Source organism: Leopardus geoffroyi, chromosome A1 (genome assembly GCF_018350155.1).
Source record: "Leopardus geoffroyi isolate Oge1 chromosome A1, O.geoffroyi_Oge1_pat1.0, whole genome shotgun sequence".
Classification (NCBI taxonomy): domain Eukaryota; kingdom Metazoa; phylum Chordata; class Mammalia; order Carnivora; family Felidae; genus Leopardus; species Leopardus geoffroyi.
In genome coordinates this window covers 112,593,316-112,609,908 of record NC_059326.1, presented here as the reverse complement: position 1 = coordinate 112,609,908, position 16,593 = coordinate 112,593,316, and the positions used below count along the sequence as shown (strand labels likewise).

Genomic DNA, 16,593 nt, shown 5'->3' with positions numbered 1-16,593 from the left:
TTGCTAACCAGCCCCCACCCCCACCCTTCTGGGCCTCAGTTTCCCCATATGTAAGAGAAACCACATGGCACCTAGAGAACGTGCAGACCTCTGTACCACTCACCCTGGGCATTGTACTCCATCCTAACAAGCACGCCATGCTTTGGTCCAAACGAATGTGGCATGTAAATCACTGTGGCTCAGTGTGGAGAGACGCCCACTAGTTGGGGGCGGGGTGGGCAGAGCCATGATGTCACGTGGGCTTGTCACGTCCAGTTACCCCAGCACCGCATTGCGTCACGGTTCACTGCAGCCCACACCTCCCCTTGGGGCTCTGCGCTTCTCCTCAGGGGAGAGCGCTTATGCCCTCCCAGCCTGCCGGTGGTGCGTGGACAAGGACCCTGAGACATAGAACGAGGCCACTAGATGCTGCCCAGTGTTCATGGTCACGCTGAAGTTTGATGAGGTATAAATTTGTGAATCCTTCCACAAGCACGCTTATTTACTCAGTCAACAGATCTCGAACACCTACTCTCCAAATCCGCGGACCCGCCTGCCTCTACACCTGCCATGCCCCCACCTGCCCTCCCGTGGCTGAGAGAGAGGCCTTCTCCATCCGAGCTGCCCCGGCCTGCGTGCCCTGGCTCCCTGCCCTCTCTCTTGCTTCCTTAGGGGCCACCAATGCACTCATCCCTGCTCCATGCATATCTTCGCCCTTCCTGTCAGCATTTAAATGAGACTCTGGATCTTAAAAAAAAAAAAAAAAAAAAAAAAAAAAAGGAACAAAAAAAATCCTCCCTCCATCCTGTTTTCCAGCTTTCTCTCCTGCTCTTTCCTGGCAACTTTCTCAGAAAAGCTGTTTATACTCCTCATGCCTTCTCTACTCATTAACTCCCACTCTTCTCCACCCCCACCCAACGCACACCCGACTTGGTAGAGAACTACTCACCCCCTGGAGCCCAGCTCCAATACCAGCCATCAGGCAGCCTCCCCGACCCCGGGGCCAGTTCTGGAGCCCTACACGCAGCATCCCTTGCATTTGAGCCCTTAGCACAACTCCAGGGGAAAGACCAGGGGATGAGTAGTTCAACATAATCATGTCATGGGCCAGAGCACGTAATCCACGACGGCACAGAAGGACTGTCAACCCCAGTGCACACCTAGTCTGGCCACATAGCAGGTACTCGACATGTGTCTGCTGAACGACTCAAGGCTGAACACTAGGCACTGTGTTAAGCTATGGGAATAAAAATAATACTTCCTGAGGGCGTGCTAATATCGGACACTAAGCGGTCGTCCTGTGTGACCTCAGGTAACTCTCACAATGACCTACGAGGTAAGCATCTTTATCCCCATTTTACAGATGAGGAAACGGAGGCCCAGAGCAGCCATGCCACCATGGCTGCAGAGCTAGGGAGGAACAGAGGCAGGACTGGAACCCAGGCAGGCTCCAGACCCTTTGCTGTCGCCGCGATACCAACCTTCCTCTCAAGTCAGGTGTCCCTGTCACATCTCTCTGTCGTATAGCAGAGGCCGGGAACAAGCCCTGGCCTCACGAAACTTCCAGTCTAAAAGACTCCAATATGATGTGTCCCATAGACCAGGCCAGCTGCTGATGGGTTCTCAGCCAAAGCAAACAAAATGGCCAAGCCTGCAGGTGATAGCCTTACAGCACGCGGTACCTCCTGGCAGCCTCATGTGGGCCCCTGCTAGGCTCACCGTCCTGAGAAGTATAGCGAGCGTCCTGAGTGCAGAGAGGAACCCACCCCTCACGGAGCACATACTCGATGCCAATCTCAGGGCTACGTGAGGGAGGCGGCATTATCTCCCTCTACTGACGGAGCTCTTGCTGAGGTCCTGCAGCTAGTATGGGCTTGTGGGCCCAGGTCCATGTGACTCCAAATTCCATGCCTCTTTCCTACTCTCGGACTGCCCCACTAGGACAGAGGCCCAAAGAGCCTACCTATAAAATACAATAAAAAATAAATAAATAAATAATAAAAACACCTGCTACCTCTTAGAGGGCCCACTCAGCATTCCGGGATTGACACCAAGTCAGAATCGATCTGGGGGTCAAAACTACCTCCACCAACAGACAGCATGGCCGGACTGCCTCCTGCTAACTCCAGTCAGGTCTGTTTCTCTTGAATTACATATGCAGAACCTCTCAACATCCTCTGTGGCAGCACTTTGACCGGTAAGCCATATGGTTTCTAGTAAGTACACAGCGGTACAATACAGCATGGGAGATGTTCACCACCTGTGTCTGCTGAGTACTTGAAACGTGGCTGGTCCAAATTGGCATGTGCTATAAGTACAAAATATACAATGATTGCAAAGACTCAGTATGAAATAAAAATGTGCACTACCTCAGTAAGAATTTTTATAATGATTACCTGCTGAAGGGGTTAATTTTGGATCTGCCGGATCAAATAAAATGTATTGCTGAAATTAATTTCACCTGATCCATTTTACTTTTTATAATGTGCCTACTAGAAAATTTAAATTTAATTAGGTGGTTCACCTTCGTGGCTCAGTATTATATTTCCACTGAGCAGCAATGCTCCAAAATATTAATACCTTGATGCTGTGGTGGACTGTGAATCCAGCAGAGCTCTAAATGTTAATGGATAATGAGATTAATTGGCAGTGAGAAAAGTTCTCTGGTTAGTGGCAAGTTGGAGAATGTTTGTGAAAATTCCCAGTGGAGAGTCAAGGAGGTATGAAGAGGCTGAGGTTTTCAGCACTAAGTCCTGAGGAGTTAGGCAGAGATTGTTAGGAATAACTAATTTCACATGGTTTTAGCAAGAGCAAATGCCCCATCTTGCGTCTTTGTAAAGAAGGAGAACGTCCACAGATATATCAGTCAGAGTCCTGTTTAGAAATCTGACGCCACCAGTTCATGAGATCAAGCCCCACACTGGTCTCTGTGCTGACAGTGGGGAGCCTGCTTGAGATTCTCTCCCTCTGTCTCAAAATAAATAAACTTGAAAGAGAGAAACAGAAAGGAAAGGAAGGGAAGAAGAAAAGGAATAAAGAGAGAGAGAGAAAGAGAGAGAAAGAAGAGAGAAAGAGAAAGAAAGGGAAGAAGGAAAGGAAGAAAGGAATCTGCTGTCATAATGTGTAGACTGCATCCCCACTCGTCACACTGAACTCTGACGTGAAATCGTGCCCTTTGATGTTGTGTCGTTTCCCTCGTCCCACAGGAGGACGCAGATGTGGAGTGGAAATTTGCCAGGGCAAAGCTCTGGCTGTCTTATTTTGATGAAGGAAGAACTCTACCTGCTCCTTTCAATCTTGTGCCAAGTCCTAAATCATTTTATTATCTCATAATGAGAATCAAGATGTGCCTCATAAAACTCTGCAAATCTAAGGCCAAAAGCTGTGAAAATGACCTTGAAATGGGCATGCTGAATTCCAAATTCAGGGTAGGTAGCGCGGGGTTTATGGGGCAAGAGAAGGTCGCAGGAGGGGGAGGCGGAAGGTGTGTGTGCTTGATCGGCGCAGGTGCCCCTGAGATGAGGGAAGTCAGAGAGGGGCCCGCGCTGTTCAGAACAGGCTGGCACAGCAGCACAGAGAATGCCCGTGGCGGCTGCCCTTCTCCCCACAGCGCCCTGCAGATGTGCCCCGCAGGGGCTGAGCAAGCTGCCTTGCTGAGCCGTGCCCCCCACAGAGGGAGCGCCTTAGAGGGTCCCAGGGAGCAACAGCTCTTCCCAGAAATGGGAAGAGAATGATCCCTGGAAGAAAGCTTCCCTCCCATTATCTCCCTCTCCTGGAGACTCTCAATGTTTATTAGCATATTAAAATCTCTGAGAAATCCCGGAGCAAAGACACCCCCTGCGGCTTTAACTCAGTGCTTCCCAAAGTTGACCAAACTATATTCCGTAAGCTGTTGTCATCCTACAGAACTCAAGTCCCAAGAACAGTGTTCCAGGCAACCTAGTAGCAGTGGGCATATCAGCTTCTTTTTAGACACAGCCTCATATATGGGTGTCATATGTGTTATTTGAACATATGTGTGTATGTATTATTTATTATGTATTTGTTCTTTCTTTCCCCCCCAGAAGACTCGCTACCAGGCTGGCACAAGGAATTCTGAAAACCTAACAGCAAATAACAGTTTCAGCAAGCCCACCAGATACCAGGTAACCACACCTCTCCCAGGTACGGGGAGAAGTGGACTCCATCCAGACATGGATTTAGCGACATGGCTGTCAGCCCCCCAGAACAACAGCTTCATTTCTCCCTTCATTCAGCAAATATGCATTTGAGTGGCAGCTACATGAGAGGCACTGAGCTACTCACTGGGGACGACAAGGCTCCTATCATAGCGGCACTTCCAGCCCAGTGAGGGATAGACACAAGGAACAAGCAAACACACAAGTAAATATGTAACTTCAATTTGATAAAAGTAGAAAGAAGAAAACAATCTGGTGCGAAAACAGAGGGGAAAAAAGGGAGCGTTGCTTTGGTGTAGTTATCAGAGAAGGCATCTTCAAGGACAGGACACTTAGCTAAGACCTCATAGTTAAGGAGGCAGGCATGTGGGGCCTCTCAAGCACAGAAAAGGCATCAGCAAAAGCCAGAGGGGGAGACGCGGGCGCCTGGGTGGCTCAGACGGTTAAGCGTCCAATGCTTGCTTTCAGCTCAGTTCGTGATCTCACGATTCATGGGTTCGAGCCCTGCATTGGGCTCTGTGCCTGCAGCAAAGAGCCTGGAATTCTCTCTCTCCTCCTCTTTCTGCCCCTCTCCCACTTGCTCTCTCTCTCTTGAAATAAACAAAAATAAACTTAAAAAAAAAAAAGCCAGAGGAGAGAAGCTTGGCAAGTCCAGAGCAGCTGGAGCTCAGCAGGCAGGGGCCAGTCATCCAGGTGCAAGGGAGGGGGGCTTGGACTGGCTGTGAGTAGGGTGATGGAGGAAAGTAGACAGATTCAGTCTATGTTCCGGACATACAGGCAATGGGACCTGAAGCGTATCTGCAGGGATGGGGGGTATCCCGCGTGACTCCCAGCCATCTGTCTTAAGCAACCAGGTGGACACAGGGGCCACCTGACCTAAGACCACCAGCCTGCCCAAGTCTGTTCTCATACATAAACCTTAGAAGACTTTGTATGCTTGCAACCCTTTGCATCGCTTTTGGAAATTAACGCCACATCTCTGTATCTGTTTGAATCAGCCCATGAGCCAGTGATAAATGCTAACTACAGGTTATTGATTATAAAAGTACAGGCCATTCTTTTCCTGTCCTCCCCTTCTCAGAGATCAGCAGTTTTATCCATGCTGATCAGTTCTTATCAGAGGTAAATTTGAAGCTGTCCTGAGCATTCCCGGGGCTGAGGAGCTATGTCCCTGGCCCACCATCCCAGAGGGAGCAATTAGACTTCGACATAGCATCTTCCAGCCACAGATCTCTAATTGTACCTCCACCCATATTTCAGAGCCAGCTGTGCAGGTAGGAGGATTTAAGGGCACAATTAAGAAATGGTTCATCCTTCAAAGTACTTACAGTTTTATGAGATGACACGGGCTAAAAACTGGAAATGGGCAAATCTTATATTTAATCGTGTACAAAATTGGGCCTGACCAGTTTGATCTTCTTTGAGTTATTTTACGGGACCAACCCTTTGGTCAGTGGAAGGATTTTTATTTCCCAGCTTCTCAGAGAAAAGTATAGATTATCTGTGTCCCAAAAGAGATAGAAAACCCTAATAGGTTAGGGTTAAATCTCTGATGGGTTTCGGGCAGAATCAGCTGCAGAGATAAAGGAAGACTGATTACCTGGTGAGACGTCCTGTACCCAGAATGAATCCTTTATGAGCAAGACTGTTTTCAAAAGCAGCCTCAGAGAGATCTCCTTCCCGTCTTCCCTCATCACTGGTTGAGTCCCTGCTGCTTTCAATGTCCCCAAGAGCTTCCTGCTGGGGATTACAGAGGTTGGTGGTATTCAGCTTTGGGCTACTGATGACCTTGGACAGCTTGCTCATCCTGTATTTTGTGAATCCACCAAGAAAAGCCCGGGGCTATTTATTCAAACAGTTTTCACAGAAAAGAAGAAAGGAAAACCAGGGCCAGTGAGCATCAGAGGGACGGGACTGGGAGGCAAGTAAAGGGGAACAGAGAGCACTTTGCATTTGCACATGCACCCTTTGCTCAGCCCTGCAAGGTGTAGTCGGGTCACCTTCCTGAGCCATCATCTGCTCAGACAGGAGGAGTGAAGCAAGACACGGCATGAAGGACACAGGGGCAGAGGCCAGACACTAGCCTGGGTGTAATCTCACCATATGCTGGTGAGAGAGGCCGTATCTCTAAACCCGTTTATCAGATGATACAACTAAGGCTCAGTGGTGAAGGTCCCACAGCTGGGTGAACTATGTGACTCACAATGGCACCCCTCCATTACTATATCATGCTTCCTAGGTGCCCAGGCCTTGCTGAGAACCTGTCCTGCCTGCCAGCAGCCATCTGTGGAGGGGTGAAGGGGAGGAGGCAAGGTAGAGGAGGAGGTTCTCGCATGACAGATTGGGGCAAGGGTCTGACAAAGCCTCTTTTGTGTTCTTGGGCCCGCTGGTAGACTTCCAAGTTGCACTGCTTTCTTCCCAAAGCAACTGCCAAAGGTGCAGAGATCAGAAGGAGCCCAAGTACACTTCCCCTTTCTTACCATCCCAGCCGCACCCAGAGCAGGCACCTCACTGAGGACGTGTGCTGTCCGTGTCTTACACGGTCATGGTTCAGAGTCATTCTGTAGCATTCCCAATAAGACAAAAGCCCCGTCGTTCATACACATGGGGTTTTTAAACTCACTGCCTTTGTGTCTCTTCAGCAGATCCTCTTGAGTGTTCAAACTTAGTCCTTGAGGTGTTTCCATTAAGCGTGTCAATCCCTCGACTTCTGGGGGGTTCTCTGTTGTAGGGAAGGCAGAGGCTCGCTGTGCTGTAACTTAGGCATCCAGGCTTCTGATTGCTAGACTAGTCCCTTGCTTTTGCAATGTTTTGTTTTGGTTTTTCTCCCATCTGGGCTCCTATGGAACTAAACAGTGACACAAAACCAAGATACCGGCGAGGGGGTCAGAGTGTGCCTCCTGCCAAAGTGACTCTGTGACCCGTAACACCATCCAGGGTGTCTGTTTGCTGGGGCGTGTGCAGACACAGACACTCACACTCTGAGAGGTACGTTTCCATCATGGGCAAAGCCAACAAGCCGCATCCCAAATGAACTGCAGAATCCAGGCACAGTCTGTAAGTCAAGCAAACCCCAGGGTTTGTGATGCAAGCCCTTCCCCAAACCTCTTGTCCATGTTCCGGGTCCTCTTCTAAATCCCGCTTCAATAACTGACATGTCCTAGGATCCATTTTGCCCCTCTCTTCCAAGTGTCCCTCGATTTCTCTCTTCCTGGGTGGCACCACTGCTTCCTTCTGGAATCTGCTTCATGTACCATCTTCGACGTACTGTATATGTGCCCTTCGTTTACATCTTTAACTGCCCTGGCTGTGCTGTGCAGAGACATGTCTCTTCTGCAGAAAGGCTTTCTGTTTTCCCAGCACCAGCAGCATGGAGAGGCCATTTGGGCCCCAGGAATGTGGGGGGAGGGGGGCGGAGAATTGTGTGGCTCCTTCCCTGGATGTGGGTCTCAGTGTCATAACCCTTCTGACCTACTGTCCATCTCCTTCGCATCCCCTCAAGTGTCATGGCACTACATATACTCATCCCCAGCACTTGCTAAGGGCAGGAGGGCAAGGTGGGCAGAGTCATCACTGACCGACCGGGACTCATGAACTTGGGCAAAGTTTATTATCTTCTTGAAGTGAAAGAACTCTGTGAAAGAGAGCAAGGAGACATCTCAAAACCCACAGCAAAGGAACATTCTTTTTCCCCCTACACAGCGAAGGAGGGGAGACTTTTGGTGTCCATCTTCCCTGAAAACAGATCTCCTCTGTAGCATCCACGTTACATAGATGGGCACCTTCTAACCACTTTGGCGTTTCTGGGGATAAGCCTGGCATCTCATTCCTGCATACCCCAGGCTATCTAACAGGTACACCCCAAAGGGGAAACCAGGTGCTTATCAAGACACAGGGTCTAAGCAGTTGCTCAGCAGGTCATATTGTTCTCCTTTTGGGTACCTGTCACTCCTGAGTGTGCAGTGGGGGTGGGAGGAAGGTTAAAGGGTCCCCGCCTGTCTGCAATGTTCAAGAGATTCTGCTTCCATATTAAGCCTCTGTAATCCTGAGGTGTGGTGAGAGGCTTAATAACAAGCATTTGCTTCTCTCCCCTTGGAGCCACAGATGTGCAAACCTTAGGTCGTTACGCAGGCCAGCGATCAACAGTGGGCCATGAGCATGCATGACAATGACATACCGATGACCTTCTTCCCCAAGGGCAGCAATATTTTTCATTCAAATATCCCAAGGGGTAACAACTGAACGAAGCCATCAGTCCTCCAAAATCTAGCTGAGGCTTCCTCCTGCCTAGAACACTGTTGTTTTAGAGATCAAATGGGTACCTGAAAGCAGCCCAAACCCCCACCGACCAGTGGGAGCCAGTTTCCTGCATCTCATCCCCCAAAGCGTCATGCACGTAACCTTTTCCTGAAGGGTAGAAGCCCCAGCTTTGGTTTCCATTTTGGTTGAATCTCGCTTCTGGGCTGTATGACCCAGGAGAAGTCCCCGGGCTCCACAAGCCTTGGTGTCCTCATCTATGAATGGAGACAACCTCTCCGATCTCACTGGGTTTCTGGGAGGATTGAGCAGGGCCATTTTGTCAAGGAGGCTAAGGGGACTCCTGGTCTGTAGGAGATACTCACTACGTCTGTTTCTTTGTTTCTTTTTCACCCCTTCCTTCTCCCCTCCTCCCAGAGGGCCACTCCACAGTGAGGGGGGGGGGGGGGCTTGTGAGCAGTGTCTCACCTACTGAAAGCAAATGGAGTTGGAGGGGCACGTTGTGTATTAATAATAAACATACCATGGAATCTTTTCAGCTAATGGGTTGAGTTGTGCTGTACTAAAACACAGCGTGCACCCTAAGCCAGGAAGACGGTCATCACTGCCATGGCTGTGAAAAGACTCCACTCAGCACATCATGGGAAAGAGAACTCTCAGCCTCCAGTCTCAGGCTTACGCTTTTTCCCTCTTACGTACAAAACTTCTTCAATTGATGAATCCAGAAACCAAAGAACCCTTAATTCTTGAGGTTTTCCTTAAAATAGAAACAAACTTTAACTAGATCCCCTGGCCCTGCCTCAGCCTGAACATTTGCAGAAAACTTCTGAATCCTGTGTTCAGTAGGAATTTTACACACTTGGGTATCTGCTTTTTGGGGTTTTGTGCTTTTCCCCACGAGGACCGGCTCGGGATAAAGATGGTTTTGTTTTGGCTTTACGATTCCAAGTGAAAAGAACCTTACTGAGTCCCAGAAAAGGCATAGATATTCTTAACAACTTGGGTAACCTGCCTTACTGACTAGGAGAATGTCAAGGAGAAATCTAGCCTAGCAGCCTGACCACTAGCATGCAAGACCCAGGGCTCTCTGACAGAGGGCAGCATGAAGGCAACTTGCTCATTCTCTGGCAAGAAATAAGGTCACTACTCAAACCGAAGAGTCAAGTGGACCACCAGCCCGAGGGCTGAGGACAGGCAACACTGGCCTGTAGATGTCTCATGGCTCACTGCCAAGAGCCTTTGGTGGCTCCCTAGAAGTCCTAGAATCATTAGGCCTGGAGACACCTGGATGACATGTTCACCATCAAAGGCAGCTGGTCTTTGTCTAATGTCTTAAATCCTTCCCTTTGCTCTTCCTGAGCCCATGTGTTCAGAGAGAACTTAGCAACCTGCCTGATGACACACAGCATAGCTAGGGACAGAATTCAGGTCCCTTCCATCTAGAAAAACGCTGCCTCTCTCCCCTGAGTCCTCAGGTCTGAGCAGGTGAGCTAGGCACAGGCACAGATGAGCCAGGAACAGGGACTCCCTCCATCTCTGCCAGCTGCTCAGCTCGTGCAAGATTCAGAAGTCTCAGCTACCAGAGTATTTCTAAATCCTGCGATCTCCCAGGAAGCCTCCAACGACTAGCTGGCAAAATCCAAAGTTCATCTCCTGGAGCCTTTCTCACACTTGGCTCTATTCTGGGTGTCTCTTGAGTGTTTACTCATACCTCCTCATTTGCTTAAAGAACCAATATCTGCATAATGCATGACAGCTGAGGGCGCAAACCGTCTCCCCCAGAGTGACCGGCGGCCCAGCGTCAGGCATGTGGCATCTCAGGAAGTGGTGTTTTGGCAAAACCTCCCGAGGCCCGGCTGTGTCTGTTTCTGCCTCTGGTCGGAATTTTCCAAGGTGCAGTGGACTTGTCCAACCTGGTCCTGACTCTAAGCCCTGAGGAGAGGACATGACTGGCTAAGGTCACAAAGAAGATGAGGGTAGAGTTGGGCTTAGGACCCTCAAGCAGCACCTATGCATTTTAGATGGCGCTCCCTCCCCCTCCCCCTCCCATTCTCCCTCTCTGTCTCTCTCTCTCTCTCCTTGGCTTGGCCTGCCACCACTAAGTGTCCTGTTCTTACACCCCAGGGTCAGATCATGCTATGGGGAGAGGTTAAACAGAGTCAAGCCTGGGTTCCACCAACAGGCAAGGCACCCTCAGAAGAGAGACACCAGGTGCAGGAGGACTTCCGGCCACGGACCGGGCACTCTGCAGAAAAGAGGAGGCACAAATACACCAGGCAGGCTGCTTCTGTCCTTGGCCAGGCTTGTTTGACCCTTTCCTTGTGTTCACATTTCAGAAAATCATGAAACGGCTCATTAAAAGATACGTCCTGAAGGCCCAGGTGGATAGAGAAAACGACGAAGTCAATGAAGGTAAGCGAATGGATTGGTTTCCTACAGGCTGTCAGTGGGACGTGGCCTCACCAGGCTAAAGTCAAGGTGTCATCTGCAGGGCTGTGTGCTTGTCTGGAGGCCCTGGCGAGGCCTTGCTGGTTCGGGTGTGGGCAGAAGGAGTTTCCAGGCAGCCGTGGGGCGGAGGTCTCTGTTCCCTGGCTGCTGTTGGCTGAGGCCATGCCTGACTGCATACAGCCGCCTCATCTCAGAACCAGCCCCCCGGGCACTGAGCCCCTTCTCCAGCTGCCATGTTCCTTCCGCTTCTGTCATCCTGCCTCTTTGACCCTCTCTTCTGTCTTCCCCTTCCACTTTTAAAGACTCGCAATTAGACTAGATAATCCAAAATAATCTCCCTATGTAAAGTTGGGTGATGAGTAACCTTAATTACACTTGTGACCCCGGCTCCCTTTTGCCATATAAAGTTATCACACACAGTCCGGACACCAGGGATTAGGACCTGGCCACCTTTTGGGGGGGGGGAGGGGGTTGGTAATAATTCTGCCTCCCACCTCATGTCCCATGAGTTCCAAAGTGGCCCAGAATTCCTCGTTCTGTGAGTGCACATACAGAGAGCTGCAAGCGGCCTCCCCTCCACTTTCAGAACCTGCCACCCTGTCTCACTTCCAGGCTCTCAGAATCTGAGAGCTCAAAGTATCCCCCGACTCAGAATCACTTGTTAACATCGCAGATCCCAGAACCCACCCAGGCCTAATGCATGGGCATCTGTGGCGGGGGGCCGGGGGGGGAGGGGAAAGGGGGGGGGTGCTTGCAGGGCAGGGGGGCTTGCATTTTGATAAAAGCACCAGGTCATTCTGATGCACACTGAAGTTTGCAGACTACATCACATTCACTGTTTGGGTTATTTTCCAGTCCATTTAATGCAGTTACTCTTAAATGAAAAGCAAACTACCTTAAACCAGGTAATTAATCTTCATGAGACACACAGGACAGATCTGCTCCCTAGAAGCAGCCTCCTCCATGAACAAAGGCATGAAGTCTCACCCTCCCTTGGGCCACGGGGGCTACCCAAAGAGCTTGGTCATGAAGTAACCCTCTGCTTCATCCTGAGGCCATCCAGCATGCAACCTGAAGATCAACAGTGGCTGAACTCATTCCTGGGCTGACACTGCCTAGGGGCTGAGCGGGAGCCCATCCAGCCGCCCCTACGTATGGGTCTGAAACGTAAAATGGCCAGCCTGGCAGCCAGCTGTGATTGACAGGAATGTAACTGATTATACAGGTTGGGGCTGCCAAACGTCAGGCCACTGGGGTTGTACCGTGCAGCTGGGGCTCCAGTAAAGCACCCAACGTAAAGGAACTAGGGGACGTATGCATTTGTCAAAAGTGGCCAAACTGTACCTTTAAGATCTTTGCCTTTTCCGTATGCAACACGTGAGGAGAAAAGAAATAGGAATATCAGAAAAGAACATTTGAGCCCTCCTAACTACAAGAGTTCCACAGCCCAAGCCCAGGGGGGTTTCGGCCCACGTGGTTCACTGTGGAAATGAGTGCAAGTTCCCACCTGGTGGTCCCTTGCAATGGAAGGAGGAGGAGGCCTCTGCCGGGTGGTACCGCCTGCATGGTGCGGGGGACCCTGCCCCTGTCCCTGTCCCTGTCCCTGCTCGGCTCCACGGCCACATACACTGTGCTGAGCCATTCCCTTCACACTGGGGAATTTCTCCTCTCTGCAGATAAAGACAGAACAAAATACGGAACATCGTGGAAACGACTGTCCCAGTGAAGGAGGGTGTTGCTCAGAGTCTTGAAATCTGCCTTTAATGGCTCCAAGACCAACATTCTAACAATCATGATATGAAATAGGTGCCAGAATAGGAATTCACAACCTGACCTTGACTCCTCTGTCTACCTGAAACCCTTAACAAAGACCTTGACCAGGAATGGGAAGAAGAAGGTTTTAAATGGACGGACGTGTCCTTCAGTGGTAGGAGCTGGGTGTTACTTAGATCCAAACACAACCCCCATGCCCTCACCTCTGCCCTTAGTGGGCAACCTGAAATTACCCTGGAAAGATGCATGCCCCAAACTGATGTGGAAGGCGCCCCTTCAGCCTGCTCATGCTGACCAAAATCTCATCTGTCCTTGCAGGTGAACTGAAGGAAATCAAGCAAGATATCTCCAGCCTGCGCTACGAGCTTCTGGAAGAGAAATCTCAAGCTACCGGTGAGCTGGCAGACCTGATCCAACAGCTCAGTGAGAAATTTGGAAAGAATTTAAACAAAGACCACCTGCGGGTAAACAAGGGCAAAGACATTTAGCAGCCTGCATCGGCATCTGTGACTTCTACCAGCATTCCCAGGCCAGGATGGATTTCCTAGCCACCAGCCCTGGCGGGGAAGGGTCCTGGGCCCGCTCCTCTAGGACACTAAGGGGACCCATTGGCTCTGTCCTGAGCAGAGTCGCTGACATGTGCAGTATAGTAGCCTGCCTTGACCCAGAACTGTTGTGAATCTAGGCTGTTGGGTAAGAAAGGCCAGCACAGGAGGTGGGGGAGGAAACGCTCCCTGACACGTGAGACCTTTGGTCCAGTAACAGTGACGCATGTCCCTGTGGCCAGCGCAGGAAGAGGCCTTCTTGGATGCACACACATGCCCTCCCACCGCACACGGACCACATCTCTGTCTGTGTCCCAGGAAGACAAACCACCTCATCCCATGCACCCCTTCTCACTCCCTCTCCACCACCTAATCACATCCAAACAGAACCGGGAGGTGACCTGTGATCTATTCTTAAGTGCCAGACGAGAACACAGATAGCCTAATAGCAAAATAGTTCTATTTGTTTATAAAAAAAAAAATTAAAAATCCTAAATCAAAAATTGTACTGTAGGTAGCACTGTTTAGAGAACAACCACAAAATCCAAATGATGTATTTTTACCTTTATTATCTTGTATTTACTATTTTTACCTAAAATGGAAAGAAATAAAATTACCTCATAATAGCCTGTGGAGCCTCCGTCAATGTGCCGCCCTCCTGCCATCCTGTGGCCTGTCTGGAGGTGGCCTTGGAAGCCCATGGGCCAGCACTTCTCTGGGAGGAGAACGGGGCAGGTGTGGAGAGGGAAGGGACCAATCCCCTAAGATCATGCAGCCAGAACGCCTACCTTCTAGCCCTCCTCCTATCCCCAGACCTACTGACTCCAACTTGACCAATGTCAGGAAGGAGGTAAAGAGAACGGTGAGGGAAGTGAAACATTTCCTCCCACCCACCTCTCACCCTCTTTCCCTGTGTGGGAGGAGAAGGGGTGCCTGACCCCGCACCCCCACACCTTTCGGGAGGGACCTGAGTGTGAGTGCAGAGAGCGGCCACCAGAGGGAGTCCTAGTCCAAACAACTCCCATTCAGAGCAGGTTGGAGAAGATGCCCTTGGATTCAGGGAGAGGCCACTGGCCTTACAAGTAATACTAGCCAGATGTAATGAGTGAGCACTTGCTGTGTACCAGGCACTGTGCTGAAAGCTCTCCCGCATCCATCCACTGAACCCTCACAGCAACCCTGTGAGAAGAAAGATGCTCAGGGTCACAAATTCAGAAACCTTGCAGATACCCTGGAGGGGCTAAGTGTGTGTGTGTGTGTGTGTGTGTGTGTGTACGCACAGGTGTTTGTTATACATGGATATGTATGAGGGGGCTTCTGTTTCAAGATATAGAGTGCATCTTCAGAGATAAAACACGTTTTACTTAACAGCTGCTCTAGGAAAAGAGCAGATCAGGAGCACCAAATAAAAGTGAGGCTGGTCCCAGCACTGAGGCAGTGGGGTGGACCATGACAAACAGGGCAGCTGAGCCCTACCTAAAGTGGGCCACAGACACTCAGCCCGGCCCACTGCTGCCATAAAGAATACAGGCCCAGGTTTGCCAGATTTTCCCAATTTCTGGGCGTGGAGGAGGGGAGCCCACGTTTGTTGGGCCCCTGGCAGCCAAGATGAGTGGCTCGAGAAGATACCCTGAAATGTGGTTTCACACCTGGGCTTTCCTGGCATCATCACCCAACAAGAAGGAAACAGGCGCCTGATGCATACTGTAAGTTTACGGGCCGGGAGCTGTTCACCTGGGGTCCTTGCGAGGGGCCATAGATGGATCTCCAAAACCCTGCAAACCCTCAAGTGCCCAGCATATTGTGTGCTTGTCTTTGTAATGGTGCGTTGTTCTGGACAGCACACCTGCAGTGTGCCCCAAATACTCATCCATGGCCCCCTCAAAGCCTGCAGCTGATGACCGACATCATTCAGCAGATGTGTACTGAATCCCTCGTCAACCACTGGGGGTGCAACACATAAGCGTCCAAAGGGGCTCCTTTTTATGCCTGGACTCCGACTATGAAAGCCGATGTGCTTTGTAAGAAGAGCAGTTGATTTATCCAGGGGACAAATTACCAGCACTTCTGGAAGATTTCCTTTCAGATCCCTCACTTATCTTCATCAGAATGCCAATAAACGCTTCAAAGATGCATTATTCAATTTCCCTATCTGCCTTCAACCAGAGGCAGGTGGCAACCCTGCCCAGGATTTGAAAATCCTGGGGTGCCCTTTTCCCTTCAAGCCTAAGCCTCAAATTCTCCCTTTCAGGAGATAAACAAGTCCCACTAAGGAATTAAAAACGTCAAAGGAAAACTAGCACCATCCATTAGGTTTTTGATGCCACATCTTAGGGGTGAAGGCCGTCCCAGAATGGATTCCGAGCTGCCGGGTAGATGTCGCACAGGAGAGGGACCCCAGGCTCATGGAGAGCTGTTGAGAGGCCTTGGAACTGATGGCTGGCAGACCTATCATCTGGAGCTGAGGCAAGAGCTTAGTGATTTTCCAGGCACTGACAACCTCCCTCCCCCACCCCCATCTCCTTGCTCCTGTTGAATGAGCCAGATGAGGGAGGCAGCCATGGGAGAAATAAAACAGGAGAGTGAAGAATGGAGTCAGAGAAGGGCTCACAGACACGGGAGGAGGAAGGGCCCAGGCCCTCCCTGGAAAGTCCACAGACCCCCAGACTTGCACACTTCCCAAAGCATCCTATCCATCCCCTTGCAGCATGCCGCACAGCTATCCATATAGAAGTTCGTAACTTTCATGTATGCCTGTAACACCTGTCTCCGCTGCTTGCCAGGAAGTTCCATGAGGCGGTCTGGGTCTGTTTTATTCCCATTGTGCGCTGGCACAGGGCCAGAGAGCTGGCACTCCATGAATCATTGCTACGCCCAGTTTTCAAAAATTCCTTCAGATGGCGCCACTGGGCTCTGAAAATGTGAGTTTACAGGAAACACCAGCCATTGTTCTGTGCAGACAAGCAAAACGCTGCAGCTATTTCCCTCCTTGTCACAGCGTGGAAGGAGCTCCAGCTTCCAGCACCCTCTCTTACTACGAAGCTGCTTCAGACTGGGCTGGGACCAGACAATCACAGCACAGACCAGGTGGCGGGGGGGGGGAGGGGGCGGGTGGTGGATGGGCAGGGCAAGGGCGAGGGCCTGGCGGCCCCATCCAGGTCTCTGGGGAACCAGTGGTGAAGCAGAGAGTTCTCCAGTAACTTGTCACTTCTGATGGCTCCTAAGACGACTCGGCAAATCCTAGTGACACATCCTGGACCAAAACCCCCAATTAGTCCCCAGAGCTATTCCTAAAGGATGTGTGCTCACACACTTGAGAAAGCACAGCCTGCCTCCTCTGCCCGTCAAAGTATCTCCCTCCCTCCCTCCCATGAAGACTGGAAGACAAAACAGTGACTGACACAACCAGGCTA

General features: G+C 50.6%; 1 protein-coding gene across 1 annotated transcript in view; it reads left to right on the top strand.

The window, feature by feature from the left end:
- The window catches only part of TRPC7 (transient receptor potential cation channel subfamily C member 7), a 139,548-nt gene extending 125,831 nt beyond the window's left edge, over positions 1 to 13,717 (top strand). Inside the window, exons 9-12 of the mRNA XM_045489791.1 lie at positions 3,186 to 3,407; positions 4,044 to 4,124; positions 10,751 to 10,826; positions 12,954 to 13,717. Of these exons, the coding sequence (XP_045345747.1) occupies positions 3,186 to 3,407; positions 4,044 to 4,124; positions 10,751 to 10,826; positions 12,954 to 13,123 (549 nt within the window). The 3' untranslated portion in view covers positions 13,124 to 13,717. The remainder of the gene's footprint in view (positions 1 to 3,185; positions 3,408 to 4,043; positions 4,125 to 10,750; positions 10,827 to 12,953) is intronic.
- Positions 13,718 to 16,593: the final 2,876 nt, after the last annotated feature.